The 16,688-nt window shown below is 46.1% G+C and overlaps 1 protein-coding gene across 3 annotated transcripts in view; it reads left to right on the top strand.

Moving 5' to 3' along the window:
* LOC135905315 (uncharacterized) overlaps positions 1-16,688 on the top strand; it is an 87,229-nt gene that overhangs the window by 24,619 nt on the left and 45,922 nt on the right. For 2 of the 3 annotated variants that reach the window (XM_065436345.2, XM_065436343.2), the window contains exon 4: positions 3,646-3,723. The exons of the other annotated variant lie outside the window; for it this stretch is intronic. In XM_065436345.2, the coding sequence (XP_065292417.1) occupies positions 3,646-3,723 (78 nt within the window). The remainder of the gene's footprint in view (positions 1-3,645; positions 3,724-16,688) is intronic. 3 annotated transcript variants of the gene reach the window in all.

The raw sequence follows: 16,688 nt of genomic DNA, 5'->3' as shown, positions 1-16,688 counted from the left end.
GACGTAACCCGGCATTTTTTAAAGTCGTCATGCAAACCCATCTCACAATACATATACACACACACATATATATATATATATATATATATATATATATATATATATATATATATATATGAATTATGGGTTATTACGTGCCAAAACCAATTTCTGCTTATGAGGCACGCCGTAGTAGGGGACTCTGGAAATTTTGACCACCTGAGTTCTTTAACGTGCACCTAAATGTAAGTGCACCGGTGTTTTCTAATTTTGCTCCCATCGAAATGCGGCCGCCGTGGCCGGGATCCCATCCCGCGACCTCGTGCTCGCCAGCCCAACACCATAGCCACTAAGCAACAACGGCAGGTATAGAAATATATATATATATATATATATATATATATATATATATATATATATATATATATTATATATATATATATATATATATATATATATATATATATATATATATATATATTGTTACGAGAAGTAGTAACAACATGGATTTATGCACAAGAGATCGATGATGGCGGTAGGGCAGTCTGGTCTCCAAAGCTCTTCGTTCTTTTCGTCCTCTATTCTTCCTCTCGCGCAACGTGAAAGATGGCCACAGGAATCACGCAAATCAACCAGCCACAGACTGCTAATCGGTGATTCATTTGAATGATCTACCGTAAAGACAACAGCGAAAGTTCTGTACAGCGAAAACAGCTGCAAGGCATTCCTCTTCCGTAACTGTATAATTGCGTTCAGATTTACTCCAACAACGGCTTGCGTATTTGACCAGGTTATCTGCGCCACTGTGACACTGTACAAGGACCGCTTCTACTCCGATTCCACAAGCATCGGAATAGAACTTCAGTCGGGCAAGGTCGATGGAAGTGGCGCGAGAAGGGGGCTGACGTTACTGTGAACTTCATGGGAGAGAAAGATGCGTGAAACTGTGGTGCCCTATTGAAGGCCGCATTTTTTAGAAGAATACCTCTGAACGGGTAAACGATGTCGCGAAACCGGGGAACAAAACGACGAAAATACGAACATAAGCATATGAGTGAGCGAAAATCTCGTGCTTACTGCGGTGACTTGAAGGAGCTGACCGCTTCAATCTTATGAGGATCGGGTATTCCGCCATTGTTTCGACTAAGTGTCTCAGGACCAGTGTTTGGCGTTCACCAAACCGTCATTTTTTAGGAGTTAAGAACCAGTCCAGTTTTTGCGATGCAGTCGAGAACAAGGCTGAGGCTGTCGTTATGTTCTTTAAGCATACGGCCGAATATTACATCATCGAGATAACACATGCATATGTGGCACTTAGACCACATAGTACTGTGTCCGTAAATATTTTGAATGAAGCAAGAGCATTGCAAATGCCATAAGGCATAACATTAAATTCGTATGGGCCATCTAGAGCCAAGAAAGCGCTCTCTTCCTTGTCGTCAGATGTTATAGGTATCTCTCAATACCCCACTCACCAATCCTGTGTTGAGCAATAAGAAGCACCATCTAAACAATCAATGACGTCATCGATTCGCGGTAGCTATTAGGCAACCTTCTTTGTCACTGCGAAGAGACGTTTGTAATCCACGCAGAATCTCCTGGAGCCATCTTTTTTTGAACCAGGATTACTGGGGCGGTCCATGGGCTCGAGCACTCTTGAACGACGCCTTTGTTCATCGTCTCCTTGACCTCTTCTGCAATCACTTTGCGCGTGGAGGATTACACTTGTCGGGCATCTGGCGGGTGGGATGGGGCAAAATGGGTTCATTCACTGCAGATCAGTGATGGTGGTAGCGTAGTCCGACCTCCATAGCTCTTCGTTCTCTTCGTCCTCTCTTCTTCTTCACTGCCTTTCGTGTATTCGCTTTACCACTGTATATATATATATATATATATATATATATATATAGAAGAAAGGTAGAAGAAAGGTTTTTCCCTTAACGCAACTCCTATCTTGCTCAAGTTGTAGACGAAGATCGAATAGTCTGACTCGTGCAGTTGACTGAAAAGGCCTTTTTCGTTACTTTATTAGTTTTTCGACGAAATATTGCCTATATGTCTTCGTCTGCTCCTCTCGGAGGCATCCCCGAACAATTACTGGAACCGAAGCTTGAAGGTCATACTCTGTCGCATTGCAGACGGCGGGATTGATGTAGCATGAATGTTTTGGACTTTAATCAAAGCGAGGTGCGTAGAAAAAGGCAAACTTGCAGCTGCTTTTCGACAAACTAGATAACTAACTGAAGTCTTATACAGGATAATCCTGACATAAACTGCGACATGTTTTGAACGATATTAAGGAACAGATATCTCTGTTTCTCCTCTCATGTTTTCCTGCAAGGTCGCACATATGGTCCGTGTCGTTCAATATACGGCAGAGTGGAAAAACAAATCTACTATTTCAAACAAGCTTAAGATCCAATGAATAATTGATCGATGCATGTAAACGATCCATTTAAGCACATCTTCTGTAAATGTCACTTAAATGTTAAAACATTCTATGTTCCTGGTCAGTTTGTTAGTTATAATAGGCCACAGTGTAATCAAAGGGTCCAGGAACACAGAACTTTAATACCGCATAATTGAACTTTTCAAAAGATGTTCCAACAGAAATCAGTATCATATGCAAAGCAAATTCTAGTTCATAATTACCTTTCTTGGAAAACATCAATTGAATTAGTAAACTCATACACCCATTCAGTCAAGAAGCACCAATCAAGCGACCACTCAGAGAGGTCACCCCCCGTTTCGCGCACCTCATATGCCGCATTTCTGGCTATGTATTCTTAATTAAGGATTGCCGTGCTCTCATTTTCCCAATACGAAAAGACAAAAAAATCTGGAAACACTCAGAAGGTGAAAATAAAACTTCATTGCCAGCAATTGGAAACTCTGTGCGAACCTACGTCGCCGCACGGGACAGAAGGCGCACCTATAGCTGCTCGCCCCATTATAAGTTTTCGCGATGACAGACGCAGTGACGTAAGGCATCGTGTGCCTTGAATAGGTGAACGGAGCCGGACTACGGTGAGAACGAAAGAAGATTCGAGTTAGACTGACCACTGAACTCGCCTAACTTTATTTCCTAGCTTGCACAGCAACGGCCGAAACAATGCACAATGCCGCAGTCCGGTATACTTCTACTTGAATGTTTACTTTTGTGTCAACGACTGTTCATCGAAGGCACCGACACTGGTAAATCTATTTGAGAGGTTCCATACGTGGATGTGCCGAAATTTTTCAAAACCATAAAACCTCTGCACTATTTCATTCAACACTTTAGTGTCCTAAATTATTATTACGTGCAGTAAATGCCGCAAAACCTAGGCACTTTGTCTATGCTCTCATGGACTAAAGATCGCATGCAATGATGAAGCTGTTTACGGCTGGTGAAAACTGTAGCGATCGTCTCAGATATGGGTATGGATGTATAACACGTGAGTTTACAGATATTGTTCGCGAAATAAGCGCTGAAATAAATGTCGGCGATAAGCTGTGCTTTTTTTTATGAAAACCACGTTCGTTTCAAGCCCGCAACAGCTATATAGGCTAACTGTTCATGTCTGACACTCTAAAGCGTAGTATGTTCACTTGTTTCTGTGCAGCTGCAGTTGTTCATTTGTAATGTTGGTTGCCGTAACATATGCATAATCTATTTGTACTTAGGTGGAACTGGGCAGAACTACACGCTAAAGTTTGCGAGCGACACAGAGAAGTGCGGTGTTCTTACATTTAACCTCGGAGGTGAGTGCGCTGTATTGTACAAAAATGGGTGAAATTGTTCACGACATATCATAAGAATGGCGCCATTGATTATTCGTTGGGGCATCAGCTGTGGCTGAACATGTAGTCGTTGTCTCGGGGTCTCTTTCGTATATATTACAGCAGTTATGTCGTAGACACTTCTACTCTTGATTCTGCCGTTGGCATCGTTAGTTTCCTAATACTACATCGTGAAAGCAAAGGAAGATCTCAAATTTCGACCCCAACTTCTGTGAAAAATGTTATGGGTTGATATTATTGTATACAGGCTGTCCCATTAATCGTGCACAAAACATTAATGAAAGACGAATCAAGCTTTGCGAATAAAACAAAGTGAATAGTGTTAGGAGTACTGTTGAGAAACAGTCACTTGTTGTATAATTGACATGGAACTTGTTATATAAGTATTTACAGAACTGTCTAATTACTGCTGTAATTGGCGAGATTTCATTTATGGTGTTCCAAGAAAACTTGCAAGATACATAATTTAAAACTCTCCCGCGAAACAAACATTGCGCGTTGATCAATCGCAGATGCATTGCCTTAGCAAGATGTATTGAAAGCATACGTGAATATATTAGCAAACATGTGTGAAGACTCCGCAACTACTTTAATTAAGCGCAAGACAAACAGGAAAATAAGGATTAAGAAGGGCGTCAGGCAAGGATACACAATTTCTATAAAAATGTACTCATTGCATGCTTAAAAAATTATATTATAGGGTTTAACGTGCCAAAACCACTTTTTGATTATGAGGCAGGCCGCAGTGGAGGACTCCGGAAATTTCGACCACCTGGGGTTCTTTAAGGTGCACTTAAATCTAAGTAGACGGGTGTTTTCGCAACTCACCCCCATCTAAATGCGGCCGCCGCGGTCGGGATTCGATCGCGCGACCTCGTGCTCAGTAGCTCAACACCATAGCCACAGAGCAACCACGCGGGTGATTGCATGCTTAGAAGTATTGAAGTTGGCAGGGGTTAGAAGTAAAGATCAACAGGGAAAACATCACCTCAAAGCTGCGCTTACCAGGTGACATGGTCTTGTTCAGAAAAGTGGGGGCTGAATGAGAAGAACATTGAAGATTTGTGCCAAGAAAGTATAGCGGTAGGGACGATAATTATTATGATAATGTAAAGCTAATTTTCAATAGCTGGGCAAGAGAACAAGAGTTTGTCATTGGCAGTGAACCTCTCGAGTATGTCCAAGGGTGCGTTGATCAGGTCAATTATTCATAGAAGGTCCTGATCATGTGAAATAATTTTTTTTTGTATAAACTTGGCTTGGAGCGCATATGACATGCATTACGAAATAAATACCGGCTGTTTACCAACATTGTTGTAAAAAAGATACAATCAGTGCATTCTACCGGTATTAATCTATAAGGCTTATTCATAGAGGCTAACAAAGAAGCTTCAAAATAAGTGAAAGACCGCGCAACGATCCAAGGAACGAAAGGCGTTTAGCGTGACGTCAAGTGACAGGAAGATGGCGGTGTGGATGAGAGAGCGAGCGGGTGTAGTGGATGGATGGATAGATGGATGCGAAACTTTAATAAGGTGCTGAGGTACGCGACTCAGCGCGCTGCTGGCCGCTCCCACGTTGGGACAGTCAGGCCTTGCCCGACCGCCGCATCGTGGGCCCTCTGGACAGCCCATAGTTGCACCCCGGCATCAGGGCTCTTGATAGCGGAGAGCCACCTGTCTTCATTGATTTCTTCTGTGCCTCGTAACGAGGGGCAACGCCAGAGCATATGATCTAGGTTAGCGATGTCATTGCAATGCCTGCAAGAACTAGTGGCATAGGTGTCGGGATAAATTTTGTGGAATAAAGCCGGGCTTGGATATGAGCCTGTTTGCAGTAATCTGAGTGTCAATGCCTGCGCTCTATTTAACTTCTTGTGTGGAAGGGGAAACTCTCTCCTGCCGAGATAAAAGTGCTGCGCAATTTCGTTATATGTGGTCGCTTGATCTCTATTCTCCACCGCTGAGGGCTGGCGTTGGAGTTCTCCATGGTCGCGGAAAGTGAGACCTCGCGCCTTGGAGTAAGCCAGCTCGTTGAGGTTGGTGGGGCCTCCCGTGATGGATCCCATGTGAGCGGGGAACCACGCGAGAGTGTGGGTGGTGATGCTTTTGCCTTCGAGAATGCGACAGGCTTCCTTACGCATTGCGCCAACGCTGAAGGCGCGGATGGCTGCCCTGGAGTCGCTGAAGATATTGGCATGTCCGTCATCCAGGAGGGCCAAGGCAATGGCCACTTGCTCCGCCGCACGCGACGACTTGCTTCGTACCGAAGCCGCGTTAACGGTCGAACCCCTGTGGTTGATTGACACTACCGTGAAATTGTCGCTGTTGTGATACTGGGCCGCGTCAACGAAGCAGCTGCCGCCAGGGAGTTCTGTTGCGCGGCGTAGGAGCGCCACCGCTCTGGCCTTCCTTCTTTCTACGTTGCGCTGGGGATGCATATTGCGCGGGGCGGGCGATATGATGATGTTATCTTTCTGCTCTTTCGATAGGCCTTGGTAGGCGTCTTTGACAGTGGCCGGGGGGACACCCATCTCAGTTAGGAGTCGTCTGCCCGCCGTGGTGCCGGAGAGCCCGAGAATCTGTGCCCTTTCTTGTGCTTCTGCAGTCTCTTCCAGGGTATTATGAATACCCAACTGCAGGAGTCGGTAGGTGCGTGTGTAGTTTGGTAGTCCGAGCGCGCTCTTGATCCCCCTCCTTATCATGGCATTTAGTTTGTCTCGCTCGGCCCTCTTCCAGACGTGCATGGCCGCTACGTACGTAAAATGGCACAACAAGAAAGCGTGGACTAGCCTTAACAGATTCTCTTCGCTCAGGCCTCTCCTTCTGTTAGCTACCCGTCTGATTAGACCGATGACGCTATCCGTCTTCTTTGCTAATTTGTGAATGGTGATGCTATTTGTACCTGTCCCTTCGAGTGTCATTCCCAAGATTCGAATGGACGCGACTTTGGGAATGGGATCTCCGCAACTGGTGTAGAGATTAATGTCAATTTTATTGGGGGGTTTCCAATTCTGTGGCTTGCGGCCCTTTCTACTTGGGCTGTAGAGAAGGAGCTCCGATTTCTTTGGGGAGCACCGGAGTCCCGTGTTGGTTAAAAAGCGCTCTGTAGTGTCGACAGCTTCCTGGAGAGCGGCTTCTACTTGTCCGTCACTGCCACCCGCGCACCAGACAGTGATGTCATCCGCGTAGATCGTGTGACCGATGCCCTGGACCTTGCCTAGATACCTTGAGAGGTCAACCATTGCGATGTTGAAGAGGAGTGGTGAGATGACTGATCCCTGGGGGGTGCCTCTTCTACTCAGCTCCATTGTCTCCGATTCCAAATCTCCAGCCTTGAGGATGGCGCATCGTTTGCTCAAGAAAGACCTGACGAAGGCATGGAAGGACGAGCCCAGGTCGAGCTTGGAGATGGCGTCGAGGACGAACTCGTGACGGATTTTATCGAAGGCCTTCTCCAGGTCCAAACCAAGGATGGCTCTCGTGTCCCGAGTGCAGCGTTCCAGGATTTGGATCTTGATAAGCTTCATGGCGTCCTGAGTGGAGAAGCCTGGCCTGAAACCTATCATGTTGTGAGGGAAAAGGTCGTTGGTCTCGATATACTCGGCAATTCTGTTATGGATGGCGTGCTCGGCCACCTTCCCTACACATGACGTCAGTGAGATTGGGCGGAGGTTGTCCAGGCTCGGCGGTTTACCGGGCTTTGGGATTAGTATGACCTTCGCCAACTTCCATTCTTCAGGTACAATTCCCTGCTCCCAAATCCGATTTATCTCATCTGTAAGAAACTCGATCGATGCGTCCTCTAGGTTTCTGAGGGCCTTGTTGTTAATGTGATCCGGGCCGGGTGCTGACCTACCATTGAGGTCATGTAGGGCGCGGCGGATTTCACTGATTTTGGAATGCTCGTCCAGCGCGGAGTTCGGCTTCCCTTCGTATACTGGGTATTCCGCCTCATCGGCCACAGTTTTGAGCGGCAGGTACTTCTTAGCCAACATCTCCAGCATGTCCTTATCCGAAGACGACTTCTTGGTTTCGTGGAGCGCTTTAGCTAGGACACTTCTCTGGTTTGACTTGGTGCCGGAGTCGTCGAGCAAGTGTTGTAGAAAATTCCACTTCCCTCCCGTGCGCATCTGCCCATCGATTGAATTGCAAATTTCGTCCCATTGCAGCCTAGACAGGGCTTGGCAGTGCTCGTCGATCTGCTTGTTGATCTCGGCTATCTTTTTTCTGAGCTTGCGATTCAAGCGTTGGCTTTTCCACCTCTCGAGAAGTGATTGCTTAGCCTCGAGAAGGTGCGCTAGCCTGCTATCCATTTTGTCTGTCTGTAGATCCGTCTCTATGGTTTTGGTGGTGGAGCAGATACCTTGCAGAATTAGTGCGCACCACTGGACAAGACTCTCCGGCTTTTCTCCACGGGAGGCGCGGGCCTTGCGAACCTCACGGAATTTGACCCAGTCAGGCACCGAGAACGCCTTCTTTCTTTTCTGCTTCACTTGTAAGCTGGTGACCGTGATGTAGTGATCACTACCGAGGTCTATGAGCAGATTCGACCACATGGCTGAGCCAGCGTTTTTAACAAAGGCGAGATCCCGGGCAGAGTCCCTGGTCGAGGAGGTGCCTCGTCTGGTGGGAAAGGCTGGGTCCGTCAATAGAGAGAGTCCCGCATCTCCCGCCTCCTGCCACAGGCTTCTGCCCTTGACCGTGTCGTGCGTGTTGTTCCACGCGTGAAAGGGGGCGTTGAAATCGCCGGCCACAACCAGGGGAGAGTTTGCGGCGAGTTTCGTTGCCCTAGTGATGATGGTTTTGAAACGTTGTCTGTGATAGCTGGGGCTGCTATAGACGTTAAGTATAAAAATGCTAAAAGTATTGGATTGGCTTGGGATGACTTCTACTAGGGAGGTCTCCGTCTTGCTAGGCCGGACCCCTAGATCGTGTGCGACGAAAGTGAACTTGTTGCTGACTAATGTGCAGATTCCTCTGACATCCCCACGGAGAGTAAGAGCTTTGTATCCCTGTAGTGAAACCTGATCAATCATCGTTTCTCGCAATAATATAACATGTGGCTTTTCTTTGTGAGTGCGAACAAACTGCTGCAGGGTGCATATTTTATGGCGCAGCCCCCTGCAGTTCCACTGCCAAATCCTAAATTGGGTGTGTGGCGCCATCCTTGCTGTATAGAGCGCCTTCCGGCGTTGCTACTAGGGCCTCGAGGGAGGTGGTTCTATTATTCGGTCCGGGAATGTGCAGTGGTGGCGGCGCAGGTACCAACGCGCCATCCGTGAAGTAAACTGGACGTACGTGGGTTGACGTCCTGATGTCCATTTGCTGCACCTTGGACTCTATCTCTGGCATTCTGTTTTCTAAGCATTGAATTTTGACATTTTGCGCGTCTAACTTCTAATCCAGGACCAAGAGTCGCTGATCCACTGCAGATAGTCGTTCGGTAATCTTCTTGATCTCGTAGCAGATTGAATTCAACATTTCTCTGACTTCGGACTTGGCTTTAGCCGGTACATTTTCGGGCATGCTGGGAACGGCCTTTCTTTTGGCTGGGTTGCCCGAGTGGCTCGCATCCACGACCATGGGAACGTCTGCGGTTTGGGGAGAGGGTGTCCCCGAAGGGGATGAACTAGGGACTGGAACGGCGTGAGGTCCCCGAGGGGTTTGAGGAGAGGGAGTCGCCGAAGGGATTCCTGAGGGGGTTGAACTAGGGACTGGGACGTGGTGAGGTTGATTAGCCTTTCTGAGCTCTGCTATTTCGGCTCGCATTAACTCGATTATGCTGCGCATCTCGGCATTTTAACGCGATAGCGTTAAGGAGCTCGTGTCGCAGAAAAGCCGGTGTCGTCGGCGTCGGTGTCGGCGTTTGCGGCGTTGACAGTGAGCGATAAATCACGGCAGGCGCTTCATAAATAAAAAGCAACTTCTAAGATTGGCCCGGTGGGAATCGAACCAGGGTCTCCGGAGTGTGAGACGGAGACGCTACCACTCAGCCACGAGTTCGATGCTTCCAAGCGGTGCAAACGCGCCTCTAGTGAATGCGGTGTTGCCTTCGAAACGAGCCGTGGAAAGTTATACTGCGGTGTATATCGGTAATTATGAACATGTAACGTACAGAAGTCACAATTACACGAGTTGTGAAGTGCGTTTCCGCTGCATTTCTTCTGCGCTTTCCGCACACGCAGAGCCATCTTGCGGCAAACACAGAAGACCCCCTCCTCTCAATGTACGGCGCTGCCCCGACAGGAGGCGCGCCGCGCGCGCATTGGGACCGCTGCCAGGCGCGTCGCGGGACTCCCTCTCCCCTGACGACGCTTCGCCGTGCTCCCGGTTTAGATTACTATCTATCTCTCTGCCCGTGCCGATTACGACGTTTGGCTGGCGTAGATCGTTTCCCCTCCGAGACACCGAGTTCTTTGGTTCGTTCCGTTCGCTCAGGCGCACGTTTCGTTGCCCCGCCGAACGCTGCGTTGCTCGACGCTCACCGCGTGATAGGTGGGCGCTAAGTCCGATGCGGGGCGCATCGTAAGTGATCGCTGTGCCGTAGCGCATTGTCTTATACCCCTTGGCGGGTCGACGGGAACGCTGTCGCGTCCCACTCTTGAAGGCGAAGCTTAAGCGTCCTCCAAATTTTTTCTTTTCTAAGCTGAGCTATTTCCGACAAACCATGCTCTGGCGCCACACCCCCAGTTACCTTTACGGCAGTTTACGGCAAGGTGTAGTGAAAATTCCAATTGACATTCGGAGGAAATAAATGGAGCTAGGCAGAGCATCTAAAGCATAGAGCAGTTGATCAGTTGTGTATTAGATTGGCATAAGTGCCAATGAAATACGCAGTCGAGGTTGGTAGGAATTTAGGTGAGCGGCTAAAATGAGAAAATTTGCAGGCATAATATGGAACCAGCTAGCCCAAGACACGTGTAATTGGAGATCACTGCCAGAGGCCTTTTCTCGGCAGTATACATAAAAATAGACGATGATGATTAGTGGTGAAAAAAGAAATCCTGCGAAACATGAAAGGCACCACGTCACTACGTGCCCGCATTCGCAGGATAGCATCACCATCAAACAGTCCGGGTGAGGAAGTCAGCGATTTATTAGTTGTAATACTGGGCTGATCAAAAACGATAAAAACACTCATGTTTTCCCCCGAGCCACCCACAGCTCATGCTTATTATTTCGCGCCAACGACTAAGAAAGTTGTTGCCCATAATGGCGAGTATGGAGATGAATAGCTTGCTTTCCCAATGAGGTGGTTTGATGGCGCCGCTATCTCGTGCGTGGGGGGCGTAGTCAGATTGTATTTTGCTATATTTCGCGAGAGTTTTATCTTCGCTAAAAGAAGGAGAACGTGCGATTTGTAGCCTGATGGAAGCACCATTCTGACATCCTTTACAATAATGAAAACGCTCAAATCGACATGTCTATTACTGCAACAACAAATAAAATGTTTCTTAATCCTATTGTTCAAATATTGGCTGTCAGAAATGAAAAACTATAGTCAGTTTGTTAACTTTTGCACAATAAAAATTTTTGTTTAGTCATAAATAATTCCGGCTTCATTTAAGGCTTCGTACAGGCCAGTTTGGACGCCTTGTATACAGACTCTAGTAATGTTAGACAATTTTTACGTATGCTTACCATACAATTCGGTTACGCCGTATTTAAAAGTCTGCTGGTATCCCTACCGAATTGAAGACCTTTCCGAAATCTACCAAAGATAATGATAATTGACAAATATTTTTTATTCACAGGACATTCCTTTTGTTCTGTGTTCGTTGTTCGCGCTTTGAAAAATATTTGTAAATTACGCACCAACTAGGCCCAAAGTTCTTCTAAGCAATAAAGTTAAGCTGGTAATATACTCAATTACCTATCCCTCGGGTATGGTTCATTCAGGAATATTTTTTCGAACGGCCTTCATAATATAGCTTCGTTTATAGCATTAAAGTGTCGCCCAGAATCTATCGAAAATTATCTCAATTGATTCTCAGCTTGTAGCGATGGCAAAGAATTGTACTTCCAATAACGCCATTTAGGGATTTAGCGCATTAATGGCCGATCTTGTTTCCCTGAAGACGAAGAACACACAAGACTCAACAATACAAGCGAGCACAGTCATCGCTCGTCGAAATCGAATCTACAGGTCAATATCAATCGGTGCTGCTCATGTGCGTTCAAAAGTATACGCGTCCATTCACTCTCTCGCACGGAATCTAACTCGACAAAGAATCGTTTGCTCTTAAATAAGCGATAACATTAGAGAAAGTTAGCATAGAGAAAGGCGCATCTCGCGTCGAGCGACGACTTTCTAACGCGTGTTAGCTGATAAAAACAGCCGTCGGGAAACAAGGAAAATATGCACGTGTCATCACTACCGTCTTACTGCCAAATGTCTCGCTCGTACCACCAGAACGTGAAACAAAAAGGGCACACAATAAAGGAACCTAACAAAGCAAGTAACAATTTAAATTTTCACATTTGGTTGTTTATAGCGCACATGAAACCTTTTAAGCTTCTCAACACGAACCACTGCAGGCAGTGCGTAGCATCGCTGTGATTGCATAATAATATCTGGAATCACCTGATACTCCAGTGCACCAATACGCCAGGGTATCTTGCGCTTCACTAAATAGCATCGCAAAACTTTTTTGCACAGTCCCCGTCGACGTATCGGCAACCAAAATCAAACACAGGCGCCGGGATGGTACACCACATAGCCTAGGCGAAGGTTATAATATATAACGTCGAGATTAGGTGTTTTGCTGCTTCTCGGTGCGCAGACAGGTGAGATAGCTTGTTCGGCACGCTGGAGGTAGGCTGCGACGTCGAAGCTGTCTTCATCGCCGACGTGCGGCAGCATGACGCCAAGCGTTGCGCCTAGCTTCCTTCATTAAACCCACTTGAAGGGTGTCGTTTGTGTTCTTTTTAGCACTGTCACATTGTAAGCGAAGATGATGTGGAATAACAACATCGCAGGTATGGCGCGTGCCCAACCGCTCCTCTTTTTTGACTACATACCCGCAGAAAGTTTTCTGCGAGCTATAACGGCTGAAGCAAATGGACGCATCGTCACGCTCCACTCCATCAGCTTGGGAGCGAAGCCCGGACACTCTTCTGCCTTTTGCTGCTAGCGCGAGGAGTGCGAGCATGCACACTAGCGTACATGATGAACAACTGTCAGGAATTGCTGTACTGAGCGGAACAAACGGTTATCTCGCATTTTCACTGGTTGCTGAGAGTAGAAAACGAGGGTAATTTAAAGAGGTTTTGCGTCCTGAAGGCGAGGATACCGTCTATAGGCTAGGCAACTACGGCTAGGCAGCGCTGGTGTGCCTGTGTAAACAGCGCCTGTTTCAGCGAGAGCAGGGGAAAAGTGAACATGTCCGCAATGAGACTACTAAAAGCCGATTGGAAGATTGGCGCAAAAAAAGCAGGGAAACGACAAAAAACGGGGACGTGCCAAATTCACAATTCGCAATAGGGGGTCAGAAAATGTGGTTGTGGGTGTTCATAGTGGCTTTCTCTTTTTTAGTTTTTGTAACTTGGGTAGGGCATTAGGCTGTATAATAGCAAGGGCCGTGGTGGCGCAACTCACCTGCCGGTTCTGAAGGGGACGCTCATAACATCCATCCAGCCATCCAACCAGAATTGCTTTCTTTATTTGAAAACATCGCCTTGGTGGTCGCTGCGGAGTACCGACTGTAGTTTCTGTGCAGTACAGCTGCATGCTCTTTCTTTCTCTCGTTGCTCGTGACGCACGCTCTGTGTTTCGAGCGGTACTACGAGAACTGCTTTGGAAACAGCAATGTGCAGACCTGGGTGCCGTTTTTTAGAAACAGTTTCACGCAGCATACTTTTCTTGCGGTGGGAAGTTTACGAAATACAAACGTCTGCTGTGCCTATGATGTAAAATATCCAATTAAATACGAACCTAAGACGTGATTAAAGAATGTTCCCCTAATCAGCGACTAGGTATCTTTCAATTGCGAAATTGAGGTAAACGTCACTTCAATCGACAAAGGCTAATGTGCTCAGAAATATGCTAAACTGAAAACCAGTACGCTTTTTATGATACTCATAAGCTTCGTGTTCTGGTAAATGTATTTCAATTTATTTGGCACATTCTTTTTTTGTGCAAGCTACGCTAAGAAACAAAGACATGATGTATTGTGAGACCAATTTCAAAAGCTATATACAAGGTACTCAAATCATCTATATAGTATTGCGATTGAATAAGGCAACTGTTTCATTAAAATTTCCGTCGTGCAACTTTCACGTGAATGCGTGTGTTAAAAAATCCCAACGTCAGATGGCTTGCATTCGCTCCCGACCTTGACTTCATTGTATGCTTCGAAAACTCTTCATATGAGAACGGCAGATGTCAAAACAAGTTTAACAGGCTGTTAAGGTATATCTATATTTTACGTTGGTTACATTTAATTATTTCAGATGCTAAAGAAAAAGACGTGGGACTACAGACAAAACTAAGTGTTTATAGATAAGCAGCGCACAACTGGCAATTGTATTTGCTGCCATTGATGTCGTACTACAACTGCCGCCTTACAAGCCGCCGATACAGATCTCGACACTTCATACTTGCCCTGTTCAGTGCGGCCAATACACACTGTCGAAATGACCGAATTTTGAAGTGAGCGCATTGTCTCCGAAACCATGACAATCTTTCTAGTCAGCTGGACTTCCAGCATGCTTCATCCGGAAAAGGCCCAGCATTTAGTGAACGTGCCCCTATATGCTCACAAATCTTTATTGCTGTTTGTAATCTTTATTGATGTTATTGCTTTATAACGGTCCTGGAGTACACCTCCGGACCGCTAGATTAACGACACGACTCGAATGAAAGGAAAGCAAGCAAAAGTAAAAACGTGCAATTTCACTCCTCCTACAGAATGGTCTCTGTCTATTCTATGAATTTCGCTGAGATGACCAGAATTTAACAGGCAGGTCACGCTGCTTCGTCTGATCACGGATGTTATGGCTCTAAACTACGCAATAATGTTTTGTACCAGGCTGGTCGGATGACGAAGGCATGCGTGCCGCCATTTAAACCTTAGCACCAGTAGCAAACGCTGTAAGGCAAAAGGCTGCGCAGTGGCTCTTGCGGGCGACCCTCGACGTTGGAATGCGCCCGCTAGGAGAGAAAATGGCGCTGATGTCATGGGTTGTAACCTGAGGCTGCATCATATATTGTAAATCTGTATATTTACAAACACATGCTGCCTTTCTTCAAAAATTTTGGTATCCGTTCAATTAGGAACCTACTTTGTCTAGGGCTGTTAAGCATAGATGATTTCTGCTCAGGTTTGGCTTCCTAGTTTCAACATGCGGCCTATGCGAATGAGTACATCGATCACTTATTGAACATTTCTTCATCAAGTATTTGGACTTGGCAATTTGTGGAGCAGGCAATTCTTACTTTTTCCTGAAATCTACCTGGATTGGTTGAAATGCGCTGTTCTGCAGAAGCCAGTTCTTTAAAATCAGTTGAAACAACATATAATAATGCAGCTGGTACACTTAACCAGTTCCACCATGCTTCAGGTGAAAAGTACTGTCAGAAGAGCTTTCCTGATCTTGTTGCAGTTAGCTTTCTTTTCTATAGTAAATTAACCTAACCTGTATGAAGAACACTAAAGGTTCGTTAGTAGGTTGTCGTGTGTGCTGGTCATGCCAATGGAACTAATAGCCTACGATAGCTCATTCCCGCACGCATTTTTTACATACGAATTGTTTCTTCTTTTACTACCTTGAAGAAATATTTTTAGCTGACCGGTCCATATATAGCACTTCCTTCTGCAGAGGCAGTTTACCTAAAGTACATTACCTGAACAGACGCGCGCTACTTTCAGGAAAACTCGGAATTTCCTTTGGACCGATTGCAATATAGTTACCTTTTCATTGATTTAGAATGCATGTTCCAAAAGCCGAATTGAATCTGAGGAGCAGTGAAGCCATGTCCGCTTGGTAGAGACTCTAGCACTAGGGCTACTTTAGAGATGTGCGATCTCCCTGAAGCTTTGCAAAAAAGCATTGGCATTCTTGCAATCTCCTCGGTCTGTTTTACGGACGTTTATGTAAAACTATTAATTAAAAGACAAGTTCGAGCTCTTCCTGTGGATGAGCTGAGTTAATCCGCACGGAATTTACAACAAAGGCATCGGTGACAATCGGAATGTCATGCGATTGGTCATTGCAGCGTGAACGTGAAGTTAGAGTCAACCAACAAAGTTATGTGCGAGACTCAGTCTGTCGTTTCGTATTTTATCCTCTCAAGCGTTTCCGACCCAGCTCCTACGACGCAGTCCATCCCTGGCAAAGCCCTTCTAGGGAAGAGAGCGCTACACTTCATTATCACTCTTATGCGGCATCACGTACTCCATGTGACATTGGAATTAATCATATGAAACAGAGGAAACAGGTGGGTTCGTTTTTAGAGGACAACATTTATGATCACCACATCCTTAGGTTACCCTACGAACACTTCACACCTTTAGAGGCACACTCTTTGTTGTTTAAGCACCTAGACACTACTTATCAAGATTACATGCACGGTGTAAATGTACAGGTTGGTCAGGCTGGTTTGAAGTGACAGCGCTGCTTCGTTTTGGATCCCTTCGCTTGAGGCAATGTGTCAGGCCTCTTAGACTACCCAGCGGTGTTCACATATCACAAATATTTCGGCTATAGCAGTTGCGCTGCGCTCACTGAAACAGCCCCTGCTACACTTCTGCAGTTTCGAAGCTGCACTTCGAAACTCCCTGTTGTGATCATCCTGAGAAATTTTGTCGCAAGTGGCTGCCGTTAATCACGCATTTCTTAAGCAAAGTTTACAATTTGGTCTGCCATTCGATCCCTTCCCTTGTTGGTAGTTGTGAGAAGGAAAAAGTGCGTGGTATGGGAAAG

Source organism: Dermacentor albipictus, chromosome 3 (genome assembly GCF_038994185.2).
Source record: "Dermacentor albipictus isolate Rhodes 1998 colony chromosome 3, USDA_Dalb.pri_finalv2, whole genome shotgun sequence".
Taxonomy (NCBI): domain Eukaryota; kingdom Metazoa; phylum Arthropoda; class Arachnida; order Ixodida; family Ixodidae; genus Dermacentor; species Dermacentor albipictus.
Note: the sequence above shows the minus strand (reverse complement) of the source record. Positions and strands in the feature narration are given on the sequence as shown.